Raw genomic sequence first — 15172 nt, forward strand, 5'->3', positions numbered from 1 at the left:
GGCGCGCACCGGGGCTCCCCCGCGCGGCGCCTGACTGGGAAAGGCGGGCGGCGGCGGCGGGGCTGCGCTCCCCCGCCGTCTGGCGGCGTGTCCCCGCCGCGCGCTAGCCCGCCGAACCGTCGTCTCACCTTGCGAGCGCTGCGGTGGGTGAGGAAAGGCTCGGGGCGCGCCGAGGGCCCGCAGGCACTCTCGGCGGGCAGCCCTGCGGGGGAGGTGGCCGCCGGGAGCAGCGGCGGCGGGACGTGGTGCGCGCCATGTGCCGGGCGCGGGACACCGGGCGGCAGCGGGTGGCGGGGAAGGGGAAGGCGGGGTGGCGGGGAAGGCGCGGGGTGAAAGAAGGGCGGGAAGCGGCGGGGCGAGCGCGGCCCCCTCAGCGCTTCGGGCCGAGCCCGGCACCGGCGGCGACGGCTGACAGCCTCCTTAGCGCGTTCGTCGGGCTCTCCCCCTCGTACACGCGTTTGCACGGAGAGACTTGCGGGCTCGGGGAAGTCTCCCCGACAGCGCCCGCCTGAAACAACCAAGCGCTTTCGTGTTCCCGCCGTGAGCGGCCCGTCCCCCGCAGGAGACAGCAGGAGGAAAACTGGTGTCGTGAGCAGGCACTGCTTATTCGGAGGCACCTGACAGATCTTTTAGTTGTTGCTAACAAAGAGCAGAAATTGTTTTCAACATCAGTTGAAGGAATTAACTTAGTGAGCAAGATCGCTTGCTCCGTTTGCCTGGGAGCTGTTGCCCTCGGCACCTGCGTCCCTGGTACCACACAGAAATGCAGCAGAGGCCCTAGTTTTCCAAAGTCCTTTGGCAGAGAGGTCTGTGTAGGAGCAAGGGAGTACTTGCAGGATCTGGTGAATACAATGTTTTTTTCCCCAATCTCTATTGTAGTTGAATACCAGTATTAAAAAGTGGTTACCCATGGAATGAAACGGAAATAAATGTTTCCCACTTTTTTCTTAAATGACAAAGTGCTGTACTATAAATAAGATAGCATTGTAGCTATTACAAAGTTTCTCCTAGTGAGTTTGCTTTTCAGATACACAGCGAGACTCGATAGCAACCAGCGGGCCATGAGCCTCTCGCCGAGCGGCCGTTGCGAGATGCTGTAGGCGCTGGCTTTGAGAGGGCCTGAACGGTGTGTGTTTCACTGTGGATTTTGTACACATTACCATTATGAGCTGAAATGGTATGTTGTTGGTTCTTAAAGGCACATCTTTTGTAGATGCTGGTTACTGGATACTCGCAAGAGAAAAGCCTAGTGGCACAGAAATGGCAAAATACTTGCTTTCCTCCATTCGCAGAGCAGTGTGAGCAGCAGTTCAGTGCCATGGCACGCTTAGCCCCTTTCTCGCTGCTCGGGACTGCGGTTTATTTCTGAAGTCGACACATGCTTGTCGTGGCGGTGGCTGCGCCCCGGCAGCCCGGGGGCTGGGCACGGCGCAGCCTCGGCCGGCGCGGGGCAGCGGGCCGAGCGGCCCGCGCTCCTGCCGGGCCGCACCCCTCCCCGCCGCCGGGGGGCGCTGCGGCGCTCCGGCCCCGTTCGTGGTGGTGGGCGGGGCTTGCCGCTCTCCCGCTGAGAAGGCGGGCGGGGAGCGAGGCGGGCGGGCCGCGAGCCGCCCGGGCCGGTGCCTGCCCTTCAGGGCGCTGGCCGCCTCCGGCCGCTCCCGGCGGGGCTGGCGTTGCCGCTCGCCCCCCCTCGCAGGCGGCGTGCGAAGGCAGATGGGGCTGTGCAGACGTCTGCGAGAGCGGAGACGTATCGGTTAGGGCGGGCAGAGCCCCCGGGCTCCAGCTGCTGCTCGCCGGCTTCCGTGTGGCGCTGCGGGGCCGCCCCGAGCCTCCTGAGGGGCGGTGCTGGTGCCCCGTGCAGCGCAGCCTTCGCCCAGCCGTGACCGCAGCCGGCCGGTCCCGAGGGAGAGGCTGCGCCGCTTTGGCTGCAGGGTCCGTGGCTTTCAGCGGGGCGGGAGCCGGCGGCGGGTCGGCGGGATCCATTTGCTGGGTGGCTCGGGAGGCAGGCACCGCGGCCACGGCCTCCAGCGCCTCGGGGCAGGGTTTTAGAGCAGCATCGTGTGGTTCTAGAGTGTTTGTCCATAAGCACGAAGGTTGTTCAGATTATAATTCTGCTCTGCCGAAAGGAATTTCGTACAGGCAAACTGAGATTGACTGCAGTAAGTTTTTGGGTTTTTCTTCTGTCACACCTTAAAGCTTGCTTATAGAAGTGTCCTCTTTGGATCTCACGCTTACAGGGAGATTGCTGGTCGTAAGCCCAGGTGCTTTCACAGAGTCTTGCTCTCCCTGAGACGTTTGGCAGGTAGAAGGTTCTGTCCATACAGAAGTTCTTGCTGGAGCTGGGTGGAATTCAGTGTTTTCTTCATTTCTATGTGCTTGTGAAGGGAGAGAAGCTTAGTAGTTTAAAAAAAAAAAGTGAAAAGGAGTCAGTTTGATTAGGGACTGATATTGTCACCCTTGATTATTCATTTATTTCTAAATAAGGGAACATAACTTAGGGTCATCTCCTTTTATAGCATCTTTCTAGCACAGCTTTATTTAGATAGGCACAGTTGCTGTCTTGGGATTCAAACTGTTATGACTTTATTACCAATAAGATTATGTCAGCACAGTATGGTTCAGGTCAGCAAGGCTGTGAGTGTGCAGACAGATGCTTTTCATGTTAAACATCTAGAATTGCATTATACTATTTGTATGTAGGTCGAGTGGGTGGAATTCCTGTCATTTAGGACAGGAATGACATGCATTTAGCATAGATCCATTTGATGGATTCATCACATAACAGGAACTGATTTATGCTTTGTCCAAAGCTAATATACAACATTCCAGTGCAGAGAGTGCATTTGTTTACAGCAGACTTGGAACTGTAGCAAAATGGAGAAATCCAGAAGCAGGTAAGCTACCCTTGATAAAGACCTCAGCTGTAATTTATTTTTTTTTAATTATGACATCTTATGCTTTCCATGGGACAGAAGAAAGTTGAGTTTTTCTCAAATGAGGACTTATTGGTCTCTGTGGAACATTATTAACCAGAAAGTGTTCCTCTTAAAAACAAAACAAAACCCAACAAACAAACACACCACCCCCACCCCCAAACCCATCACGAAACACAACTTTATGTGGATTTACATTATCATAACATTCAAATATTAAAATGTTGTTCTTCAGCTTGAGGTATTAGACTGGAACGTAAGATATTTGGATGTAGTTGTTGGTCCAACCACAGATTTATTCTGTGGTGTTAGTCTGTTCTCTTATTCTTCCCATGCTTTTATTTTCTAACTTTACAAGGGAGAATTGATGCTTCTTCGACTCTTATTTTTCATGGTAACTTGACATAAATTCTCACAGACATGGGCTGTCATCACTACATACGTGTAGCGCATACAGTGTTTCAAATTTAGGAATAATCTGTTAAAAACTGCATACATTGGAAAATCATTAAGTATTCACATGCCTTAGAGTTTAATACAAAACTTTTACATGTTCTTCCTGAGCTTGATTTTTTGACTACTTTGTGTTACTTTGTCATTGCATGTGGTCAGGCCAGGTTTACCTTTGGAGCAGATTAGACGGTTTTAAAGGGAATTGGGGCTAATAGACATGTACACGAACTTGTGCTGAAAGCTATTTTGCGTAAATTTAAAGGTGCCTGAAACTCTTTTCTTTAAAAATGCATACAGTTGCCTTAACGGCATATCTTGACATGAACAGAATTCTTCTGGCTGCCGGATGGGGCCCACCTCTTTCAGAAAACATTCAAATAATATTTTATAGGAGAACAAGAATTTGTCTCTCTCAGGCAAAATATAGGTCTTGTTTTCTTTCATTAGCTTTGTTATAGCTCCTTGCAGCTTGCTGGAACAAGCCAAAAATACTGTATTTCCTCCTATAGTTTTTTTTTTTTTGGGTGTGGGTTTGGGTTTTGGTTTTGTTGTTTTTTTCCCCCCCGCCACACAATGATTTGTTGTTATTACTGTGAGCAGTTATTCAGCTGAACTCCTGAAACTTAGTAGTATGAGTTGTTCCAATAACTTTGTGGAACCAACATTTTTTTCTGGCTGCAGCCATGTTTTCCCTAGCTCAGTTCAGGTGATTATTAGGGTGAGACTTCAGACTATCCTCTTCTGTTGCCTGTTACGGAGTTCAAGAATGTGTTTGTGATTCTAATGTGCAAATTTGCGGGGTGGTGGCAGTATTTGTTTTGGGAAAGAAGCTTCAATACAACTGGTTCAGCAAGTTCTATCTGGTTAGGTTTTCTTTTTATCATTCTTTTTTTCAGAAAATTACTGAGACAAAACACTTAGAATTCATAAAAACATACTTGTTATTTTTCAGATTAGAACTACATGTGAAAGTACACTGTATGATGGAAAAATATGCCTAATTTTGCTTCTTAATGATGAATATATAAAAACAGGAAGGGATTTTTACTTTTTTTAAAGAAGAAACACATTTAGTTAAAATATGAGCAAAACTAGGAAAGAGTGCCTTGTAAAAGAACTGTATATATAAGTGCATTTCATGTTAAAATGGGAAATTCTCAGTTCGGTTCCCTAGCTCTCAAGAGAGTTTTTCAGCAATAGACAGAATACCTTGATATGTTCAAGAATAAAAGGCAGAAAACCACATTCAAATCTTCTCTGTAAAGGCACACTGTATGCACACACACGGGAGGGGAAGCACAAATGCATTTTAGTGCTTTTTCATTTCAACTTCAGAGGAGAAAGGAGTTGTCTGTGACATAATTGCGCTGAAATGTGTCTTCCTGCTTGTCTTGGGGAAACAACTTTAAAATTCCAGGTAGCGAAAAATGCCTGATAAAGACATAATAAATGTGTTTTAACATTTTGTAGCTGTCAACTTCTATATGTGATTGTGTACCTTTGTTATAGATTAATTTATTGAAATAATGCCACTTTTTTGCAGTTAATGTAGTTTTACACAAAATATTTCTTCTTTCCTTTTAAGTTCAAAATCTCTGAAGATGCATGAAATCCGACAACTACCTAGGCATCAAATGCATGCAGCTGGGCAATCTGTTGCTCCCCAATCTGCCAGACATCAATTTCAGGACGGAAGTCATGACAATCTGCATCAAGTTGGGTGTACCTGGCATCAAAGAAGAAGGTTAAAAGAATTCCAAATGAGGTGATAAGTACAAAACATAATTTTCACTGAATGGAGCAAGCGGATCAGACCTAAAGAAGTCTGTTTTTAGTAGTACAAGTACAGGCTGAGGCAATGGTTTTATTCACAGGCACACCAGACAATTCTGAAGATGTGTTGTGGTAACTTGAGGACATGCATTGGCACACTCAGATTTTGTACATTTTTGATTTTCTAATGTAAAGTTAAAAAATGGCTATTTAACAATATGCTTTGATAGGGACTGCCAGGTGTAATGATTTAGTCTTGCTCTCCTCTTGTGTTTCTGTACTGGTTTTGTTTGTTGAAGGAGTCTTGACAAAGGTGGGATGGTAATTGTTTAGAGATTAAAAGCCTAATATTCGTTGGACAAGTGGAGCTGATCTAGCAACTCAGACATGCTGAAAGAGGGAGGCCCTATTCATGGCTGTGTGTTTTAATTAATTACCTTGTCATGTCTTTGGTGCTTGTTGGGACCCTCTGTGAGCCAATTAACTCTTAAATCTGTGTGGAAAAAAAATCTGTGGGGGGAAAGGGTGATAGTGTCACAATCACAGATTAGTGAGTTGAACTGGTACTAGGAGGAGCTTGCCGAGAAGTGAAACTCCTGTGGGGGAGATAGGAAGAAGGAAGATCTGCTGGTTTCAGGCAGGGGTAAACATTAGATTGACTCAAAAAGTCTGGAAGCAAGTCTGACTCAGCTGGTTGTCTTCAGGGAAATGGTGATGTTACTGCTTCTAAACCACAAAAAGGCTTCCCAGTTAATCAGCAGCCTGCTCGTTAGTATCACTGAGTATAAGTGGGCTGCTGGGAAGACATTTGAGCTGCCTAGATTTCCTAAAGAATTATGTCCCAATTCACGTCTTGCAATGATGCTTGGGCCTCTATTTGTGCTTAGTGAATAGTCCTGCTAAAGGTACTAATTTAAGGGTGTAAATATTTTGTGTATGCATTGATCTCTGAAGACCAGACCCTTAGTTTTATTACTGAAACTAGCATAAAAGTTCCTATTTTTACTGCCCGCCTGGGAATTAACGGAGGAAGAGTACAGAGGCAACTAACCTTTCCTTATATTCCAGATATCTGGCAAGGAAATTCTTCAATCTGTGGGCAAAAAAGACATTTGGACAAGTTCTCCCTTCCAAAGCCAGGTAGATAAAATTACAGAAACCAAGGGTGGGGTTTTTTTGTGGGTTTGTTTTTTTCTTTTTCTTTTTTTTTTTTCCGTATGGTTTAGTGCTGTACCATTGGGCTAAGAGAGTACTGGCTGCCAAGAAAATATTTGAATGTCTTTTGAGATCACTTGAAGATTTCCTTTGAATACCCTTCTTGCCCCTGCTTTTTGTTTGTTTTTAATAATCGTGGTTAAATTTTACTAAATAAATTTGTAGGAATTGTGGTTGTCTTGATGAAGTTGAGCTGTACGTGCATATAAGTGATGGGGTATGATTGTGATACCTGCTTTAAATTTAACGATTTTTCAAAATTATAACTAGAGAGAGATCTTGAAATTCAGTTCATTTTACTGTTTGCACTATTGTTCTTAATGTATATCTATATATGCTTTGTATCTGTCTGACTCTGAAATACCTCTGGCAGATGACTTGTTTCTGTTAGTGTTCTGTCAGCTACTGAAAACCAGCACTTTGATACTCTTTTCTTGTTTTGCCTTAATTGCATGTTCATTCTTGTTTGACCATATGCTTGGGAACTGAAGCAGTTCCCAGTAGGAAGACCTGCATTTGTTACTGTCAGAATAAGATCAGGCCCTTAGTTATCCAATTTCCTTGTACTGTATCAAATATATTCTGACTATGTCTGCCTTGGTTGGTAAAAGGAAGTTGTCCTGTGAACCTTACCAGTCTTGTTATCCCATATACTGAATTTGCTCTACTTTGGCTGTGTGTAAATTCAGGACAATGATTATTTTGGTTTTTTTTAGGAGGATGACTGGAAATACATTTTATAAAGTTCAGCAAGGAATATAAGCAATAATTAATTGCCTTTTTAGATTTAAGAGTCCCCAGTTCTGCAGAGCTTTTATTTGCAATGTTCTGTTAATGGACCAAGTCCAAAAAATTAATGTATAGCTCATTTCTTTTTTTTCTTTTTCCTTTTTTTTCTTTTCTGCTTGAGTGCTTGGAATGACTTAGCAACTTGGCTTGGGGTAGGTAGCTATGAATTGCAGCTTGTGAGAGGATTCATATGTGTTTCACTGAGGGACCTCTAGGTATTCTGGGCCTAATCCTGTTGTTATCACAGACATGACCAATTTCATTAAGCTAGTGGGATAGTTGTGATCAAAGATTGTGAATCTGGGCTTGTGTGGTTTTTGTTTGTTAGCTTGTATGTTTTCATGGCTCCTTCTATTTTCGTTCTCTCCATCACAAATACAAAGAGATGAGAAATTTTTTTGAAGTATTCATACTCCAGTTGATGAGACTTTCAGGTTCTTAGGCTGCTGCCCAGGTCATCTTGAGCACATGGAAAAATATTTGAGAGAATATTGTAAAATAAAAAAAATCAATTGCTTGAAATAGCAATTATTATTGCTATTATGACCATTATTTTTAGTTGGGTGATCAAAATCCTAATTCCCTCATCAGACCCTCCTATATTTGAATTTTTAGTTGTTCATAATTCAGTTGAAATGTTAGCATTGCTTCTTACCTGGTCAGGTGTGTTAATTAAATGGGGGTATAAAAGCAGAGACTGTTCTACTGGGGTTAAAGAATTTGAAGGTCATGTGTGACTAGTGAATCCATTTTGTGCATGGCTTAGCATCCATTGGAAGGAGAAGGTACATGAGCAGATTAACAGCTTTGTTTTTAGCATAGATGATGTGCAACTTGTTGAAGGAGTTCTTAAGCCTATTTAAGTGTTGTTTGGAAAGATTTTAAATTTGGGATGACTTAAGATCAGCATGCTGTTTCTAAGAACACAATGGAAATATCAAAGCATTATAAAATCTGAAGTAGCTTTTGTATTTATTTCTATACGTAAAAAGTATTTTGTATTAAAATAACAACAAAACTAACAAGGAGAATAGGCGTATCATTATTTATCAACTGTGCTGGTTGTTTGAATAAAACACGGAACTGAGGATAAAAGACGCAAGTTGTTTGTAGGTCTAAAGTCAACTGGCACTCTGATATTTGGCAAGTCAGTTAACAACATCTGTCTTTCCTTCCTTGACTTTTTGTGAAGTATTTACAGTCAGTAAGCTGATTGCTTCTTGTCATACTTTACAGAGTCTTGGAATAAAGTGTCATACTAGGGTAGTGTTTTTTAAATGCAATTAGATGCTGTTAGGCTAATCAGACAAGACTGGAAAAGAGGTAGTGTAATCTTCATTAAAACTGATTTGTGGTCAGTGTGGAAACCAGTATGAAGTTTCCCATGTCCAAATCTTTCAACTGTTTAGATACTTTTATGACCAGAAGATTCTTCAAAAAACTTTTGGACAGTGGAGGGAGTGGTGGACTGTTTGCACAGAAAGGAAGCTCAGCCTCAGAGCAGACAGCCATTACAGGTTTGTGAAATTACTTCCTATTATTGTGTGTATATAGCAGTATGAGAAATTTTCCTTAGGTTCTGAAGTAGTTATTAATACCAGTAAGCAAGTTACGTCAACAGTACCTCTAGGCCAAGAGCAATGTCTTCATTGCTTACTTTCATACTTTTCTTCCTCTCTTTTTTTTTTTTTTAATTGCTGTTGTCTGAGGATGAAGTCAAAATTTCCTATCCAACACATCTTTAGAGTGCAACTGAACTAGAAAGAATCCTACTTCTAGACATTGGTAGCTATTTCACTGAATGGCGCTTTTTTCATTTTTCAGGCATTTACTCCATAATTTGATATTCAAGGCTTGGAGAGCTTATGTATGCCAGCAACAAGGAAAGAGGAACAAATACTATGTTGCAGAGTCTCATGGTAAGTGAAGTGATGGTAACTACTGTTATTTGGGAACATATTGAGATAGGAGTTTCCAAGGGAAATATTTACGCAGAATCTCTGTCCCTTGTACATGTTTGCACATTAACCTCCCCCACCCTATGGAAGTGTAATGCTTTTAGGTACAGATGGTTGTCTGTCTAAAGCTGGCAGGGGGGTTCCATCTGATGCACTACTGTGTAGCTATATAGTTATTTAGGGATGCCAGTGAATAAGCCTAAGGGCCTCTCCATCTGCTCTGGATTGCGTTTTGTTTTTGTGGGGGTGGTTTGGTTGGGTTTTGGGAGTTTTTTGGTGGTGGGTTTTTTGGTGTGTTTTTTTAACTTTATCACAGTATGTATTCAAATAGATATTTTTTGATAGAATGCGTTATTGGAATTCTCTATCAACTGTAGCTATAGAAATGAGATAATTCCCTGTGCTATTAACTGCACATATTTCATCTGTATTCACTATTCCTTCCAGCTTGTGTCTTGCAATTGAAAAGAAGCCCAAGCTTTTGAAGTGCCCACTTGTCTTATTGTGTAGATTCTTTGTTCTTCAATGAATTTGTCCTACTAATGAAGTTGCCTATATTGGTTGCAACTTCCTTTGGTTTCAGGGAATATCTGTTTCCCTGAAGGGGAGGATGACCCTCTTTTAAAGATGATACTGTGGTTTTGTTCTATGCTGAATTGCAAAATAAGTTAACTGGTCTCTTTGCATATGAATGTAGCCTCAGAATATTATATAGACTGGCATCTTTGGAAACAAACTGATAGACTATCTAGATTTCCTTTCTTACTGAGTGAGGTCAGAGTACGTAGAGAAGCAGCTGTGTGTAACTTATCAAAAGGATAGAAAAATGACCTGTTTTAAGGTAGGTTAATACTTGATTCACCAAATCACAAGGAAATCTTAACAAAAAAAAAGTGTGGGGTTGTATTTTTAGTGTAAGTGTGAAGTGGCATAAAATCAATGATGTTTTGGGATTATTTCTTTCTAATAACTTTGCTTCAATAGTATCAGTTCTGACAAGCCAGACTGTTGTGAGGAGAAAGTGCAGTACACTGCAGAAAGTGGTAAACTGGAATTTGTGACACCACTTCTGTTCTTATCTGCATGACCAGCCTGCTAAATAAACTTGACTTGTTTCTGGTTGATTTCTCTGCTTGTAATAGAGCATAACTCTTGAAAAGCTACTCATGAACCTGATGAACTTTTTTTTTTTAAATGAACCAAAGAAAATCCTGTAGTTTTTGCCCAATAAGGTTGTTACGCTGAATATCGTTACACAATTATATACCCTGTAAGCACTGAAGACAAAGCAGTGCCATTGTCTGATAATTCACGCTGCTCTGAACAAGTGGCATGATGCTGTCAGCGTTTCAGAGATTCTTGTCAGTGTGACACCCTCTGCCAGGGTGGATGGTCGCGGCTGCAGCTCTGGTGGCTGTTGTTTCAGGGTTTCCCACGAGGTGTCGCTGCGGGTTGAGGGGACTGGAGGTCGGGGACAAGTGGTGTTAAGAAGAGGTTAAAAAATGCCAGATTCTGGCATGAACTTAAAATGCTGTAATTGTTTTGTTGTGCACAGCAAAGAAGCAAAAATTGCTCAGGACCTGGCAGTGCTGGCTGGTTTATGTTGATGTTCAAAGGACAAAACATGGGATGCAGTCTGTGGCACTGGCATTCAGGGAAAGAAGCTGTTTGCGGTAAGAATGGAGTTGGAAACAGACAGAGAGGCACTGACCATAAGGCCATGGTTTTTACCTGTGTTCTGTTATCTTTTCCTGCAGTGACTTTGTTCCATGTTTGATTTTTTTTTTCTTCCCCCTTTTTGGGGTGTGTGTGTCTGAATTCTTCTAGTACACCCATAGATTGTGAATTTAAAAGATTGTTGTTCATACCTTTTTCCAGTGAGAGGGAGGTGATTCCTTGCACCAAACCTGCATTTGAACATGTCTGTAACATTGTTTTGACAGCATATCATGGGCAGTGTGGAGAAGACGACACTACCAGAACTGCGCTGGACATAAAATGAGTGTTTTGGCTCTGCAGCATTGGGCCCAGAGCCTGCAATTTCGAGTAAGTCCCAGGAGCTTCAGCTACTACCATTTCTAATGTTTAAGTTGCACGCATGTGTGACAGATGTTGCAGATTAATAAAAAATAGACCTTATACTCATTTGCTTTGCAAATTGCAGTACTTATGATGGAAGAACATATTAGGACATGAGGAAATGGAATGAAGCTGCATCAGGGGAAGTTAAGATTGGACATTAGGAAAAGGTTCTTCACTGAGAGGGTGACTGGTCACTGGAACAGGCTCCCCAGGGAAGTGGTCATGGCACCAAGCCTGTCAGAGTTCAAGGAGCATTTAGACAACACTCTTAGTCATATGATTTAGTTTTAAGTCCTTCAAGGAGCAGGGAGTTGGACTCGGTCATCCTTATGGGTCCCTTCCAACTTGAGATATGCTATGATTCTATGGAGAAGGTCAAAACGATTTTTTTACACGAAAAATTTACAAGAAATCTAGGCAAAGCAAACTGGATCCATGTCTTGTATTTGCTAGGAAGCAGACTGTCCAAAGGAATTATTACTGTCTTATACAATGCTTGATGATAGTGAAAGTATCAGAGTTCTCTCCACCAGAGAAACTAGCCATGGGTAAATAAGATGTGAAAGAAAACAGGTGTGTGAGTTTGCAGCTGTGGCATTTTGAGCAGTGCATGAAGGGTAGTTGCATCCAGCTCTCTAGAATGCCGAACTCCATAGAGGTCCAATCCACTATCCCGGTAGGAGGCAAGATAGCACTTGTCAGCTGTTTGACAGCACCTTGCCTCTTTGTAAGACAACGTTTCTTATGTCCTAATGAATTTCTGTGAGCACGTTTAACCCCATTTTGGGGTAAGAAAATAAAATCCAGCATTTCATATTCTTGAGAGGTTGTCAGCTCCTTCAGTAAATTGTTCATCTTAGCTGAAGTGAAAACAGCGTGGTTTTCTTTCTTTCACTGGAACTCTGGCTTTTTGTCCATTTCACTAAAAACAGGTGATGGTATTTAATTTGGCCTCTGCTGTAAGATGGCAACACTGCCTGTCTGAGGCCAGTATTCTACTAAGGAGAAACTCATGACTTGGGAAATGTTATCATATCTCGAGCTGTGATTCTGTTTTATATGAAAATGCTCTGTCTGAAAGAAAGCCTGTTGTCCAAAAAGTATTATTTTGGCCTTTTAATGGAAAAAGTTCGAAAGTATCAAAAAAGGGAAAAAAATTTGATATAGACATTCTTTGTCTTTGACCTTTTCTGTGTTGACATTCCTTTGGGGGTGTGTGTGTGTGTTTGGTTTTTTTCCCCCCTTGTGGGGAGGAACCTCATTGCTCATGGCTTTCACCTTTAGATCTTACACGGAATTTCCTGTTGCCTGTGTGTTCTTACTCTTCTCTTCTTTGTTCTGCTTCCCTAATCTTGTCCCTTTTTCCCCCCTTACTGCCCACACTCCTCAATTGTTCCGTCAGGCTTGGTTGCAGTGGCGAGAGCTGTATTTATACAGCCAGAATGACAAGCAGAAGCAGACTAGGGCAGTAACTCACCATCAGCGCTGGGAGTTGAAGAGATGCATGGAAGTGTGGCTGGGATACTTAAACCTCCGCAGAGCAAAGAAACTTCAGAATGGTGAGTGAAAATGGTGAGTTAGGACAGAACAGGGCTCAGCCCCTTTGCTTAGGGCACAGTGATGTTTTTTTCTATTCTAGGAGACGCTGCAATGTTTCTGCTTGCTCAGCAGATGATGTGATGCAACTTGGAATGTACACTGCTACAGACTAGCTAAGGTTATATACTGAACTGTTGGGAAGATCACCTGCTTTCCATGTGATTTAAAAGAAAATGCTTTACAGTTCCCTTGATGAAAACTTGCACATTGCATATTATATTCTGACTGGGATGTCTGTGAGAACGTCGTATTCAGTACTATTATCAGTGAATCTATATGTGGATTTTCTTGATAATCAGACAAATTACAACTCATTCAGGATGGTAAAGATTATTACACCAGTTCTTTTGTTTCTTGCCTTGAAGTCACTGGAATGAGTTCAGACATTTGTGTGAATTGCCTGTTGATCAGTGGTGGTGGAAAAGAATCCAGCTTGGATATCTGGGAAACAGTAATAGAAGTATGCTGAAATGTAAGCAAGCTTGTGTATGTTGAACAAGTGATGTAGTGTCTTAACTTGCCCTTCTTAAGTCAGTACAGTATGTCACTGCTTTAAAACTGCCTTTGTGATCAATAGGAAGAATGTAGTCTATAGCCAAGTGTTACTGTGAATTCTTACCACCATTTTTCAGTGTTAGAGCTTCTGTCATTTCAGAACCAGTGGCTTAAATGTCGTGGCCTCATCTGATATAAATGAGTGCAGGACGGAACAAGTCATAAGTAATTTGTGTTTGTTTTCTAGAGCTGGCCCAAGAGCATCACCGAAGCAGGATAGTCCAGCAGTGTTTCTCTGATTGGCGGGTGTCATGGGAGTGCAGGAGAAGGATGCATGCTCACCGAAAGGACATTGAAAAACTAGCAGCAAGGATTGCCTTACGGAGAGTCTTTGCACACTGGAAGCATTGTATCCAACCTGTATTTAGTCCCCAGCAGGGACAGATTAAAAGCATTTCTGCAGGGGAAAGATCTGGTTAATAAGCAGGAACGTTGTGCAGTAGTGTGGGTGACAACAAACACTTTCTATCATTAGAAAGATGTATGTAAGGCCATACTAACAATTAATAAAACTGTTGCAATTACAGTATGTTAGCCTGTTGACAGCTAAGAGCCTGCAGAAGATAATTTAAGGTTGCGGAGGAATTCCTTACTTAACAGTGAATCAGAAATGTATTGTGATAAGCCAGCAAAATCTAAAAACTTGATTTAATCAAAACTTGTTCAGGTAACAGTGCTGGAAATTCAAATATTGAAGCAAATTTAGATGGAGATGTAGCGCCCCTCTGTGCGAGTAGCTTGTGTATACATCAGGATACTTTAACTCGGTGACAGATGTTGTACTGTGTGTGGAAGAGAGTCGGCAGTGTGAGCTGGCTGAAAAACACTACAAGCATCATCTGTTGGTAAGAGCACTGTTATGCCTCAGGTGGAAGAGGCTGTGGAGAAAATTGGAATACTTCTGACTGGTAGTTGTGCCTTTAGTAGTAACAGTGGTGTGGGGGTGGTAAGTGGGGGATGCACCATTTTCTGCCATGGTGAGTTTGGATTGGGCATCAGGTTTCTAAATTCCAACTACTCTGGAGTCTGCCATTTGAATCCAAATGGGGAAACTGTGCTGCTCTCCGAAATAGTTATTCTTCCAATTGGGAAACTGGTGAGGTAGCAGATTAATCTTAATGGTATTGGGCTACCATGCTCCCTGGCCGTTTCACCATAAGATTGCATTTTGCTCTTGATTTTCCTTGATTTTTTTTTTTTTTTTCTTCTCACCTCTGCCGCAAATGTTTCTGTCTGCTTACACTGTTTTGCTACAAGAACTACTTTTTCCCTCTGTAGTAATGCATACATGGTTCTTTTCACATGAGTCCAAAGATAGCTTATTGCATATGCAAGTAGTTGAGTGTCTTTTTTTTTTTTTTAAAAAAAAAAAAAAAGATAAATCCTGTCTGAAAGGTGGGCACAAGCAAGCCTCCAGCTTTTTCAGAACTGAATTATTTTCAAGTGTGGATCAGTACCGATCATCGAAAGAATGGCAATAAACCTGTTTGGATCATAGATTGAAAACATTAGTGACTGTAAAAGCACTTTAAGGCAGGATGCTAATTTACCGTGTTCATCCCTGAATTAAGGTATTGTGGGATTGTAGACCAAAAGACTTTGTGTAGAGGAGACCTAAAAGGGAAGGGGATCTTTTCTATTTTTGATGAGGAGCAAATTATGACCCTTGAACTGAAGGAGGAGGTAGATTGGGAAAGGACTTGGGTAGTGGTGTTGATAGCTGAATAAGGTGTTAGATGTCTCACAATAAAACCCTGGGAAAGGGGAAGGGAATTTTAGTTTAGCTGGAGAAGTGACAGTTTGTGAGAGGAAATTGAT

At 42.3% G+C, this 15172-nt stretch overlaps 1 protein-coding gene and 1 pseudogene across 10 annotated transcripts in view; both read left to right on the forward strand.

The window, feature by feature from the left end:
• The first annotated feature begins 17 nt into the window (after window positions 1-17).
• Window positions 18-15172, forward strand: part of SFI1 (SFI1 centrin binding protein) — a 32866-nt gene continuing 17711 nt past the window's right edge. For 2 of the 10 annotated variants that reach the window (XM_075167370.1, XM_075167371.1), the window contains exons 1-11: window positions 2049-2156; window positions 2808-2891; window positions 4969-5148; window positions 6225-6296; window positions 8570-8677; window positions 8985-9079; window positions 10674-10791; window positions 11062-11164; window positions 12603-12759; window positions 13542-13703; window positions 14129-14199. In XM_075167370.1, the coding sequence (XP_075023471.1) occupies window positions 2872-2891; window positions 4969-5148; window positions 6225-6296; window positions 8570-8677; window positions 8985-9079; window positions 10674-10791; window positions 11062-11164; window positions 12603-12759; window positions 13542-13703; window positions 14129-14199 (1086 nt within the window). In that variant the 5' untranslated portion in view covers window positions 2049-2156; window positions 2808-2871. Of the gene's footprint in view, window positions 144-1566; window positions 2157-2220; window positions 2892-4968; window positions 5149-6224; window positions 6297-8569; window positions 8678-8984; window positions 9080-10673; window positions 10792-11061; window positions 11165-12602; window positions 12760-13541; window positions 13704-14128; window positions 14200-15172 lie in introns of those variants that run through there. The other 8 variants (XM_075167366.1, XM_075167364.1, XM_075167367.1 and 5 more) reach the window with 8 other exon arrangements.
• Window positions 305-2191, forward strand: LOC142090379 (uncharacterized; annotated as a pseudogene).

The sequence above is a fragment of the Calonectris borealis genome, chromosome 18 (genome assembly GCF_964195595.1).
Source record: "Calonectris borealis chromosome 18, bCalBor7.hap1.2, whole genome shotgun sequence".
Classification (NCBI taxonomy): Eukaryota; Metazoa; Chordata; class Aves; order Procellariiformes; family Procellariidae; genus Calonectris; species Calonectris borealis.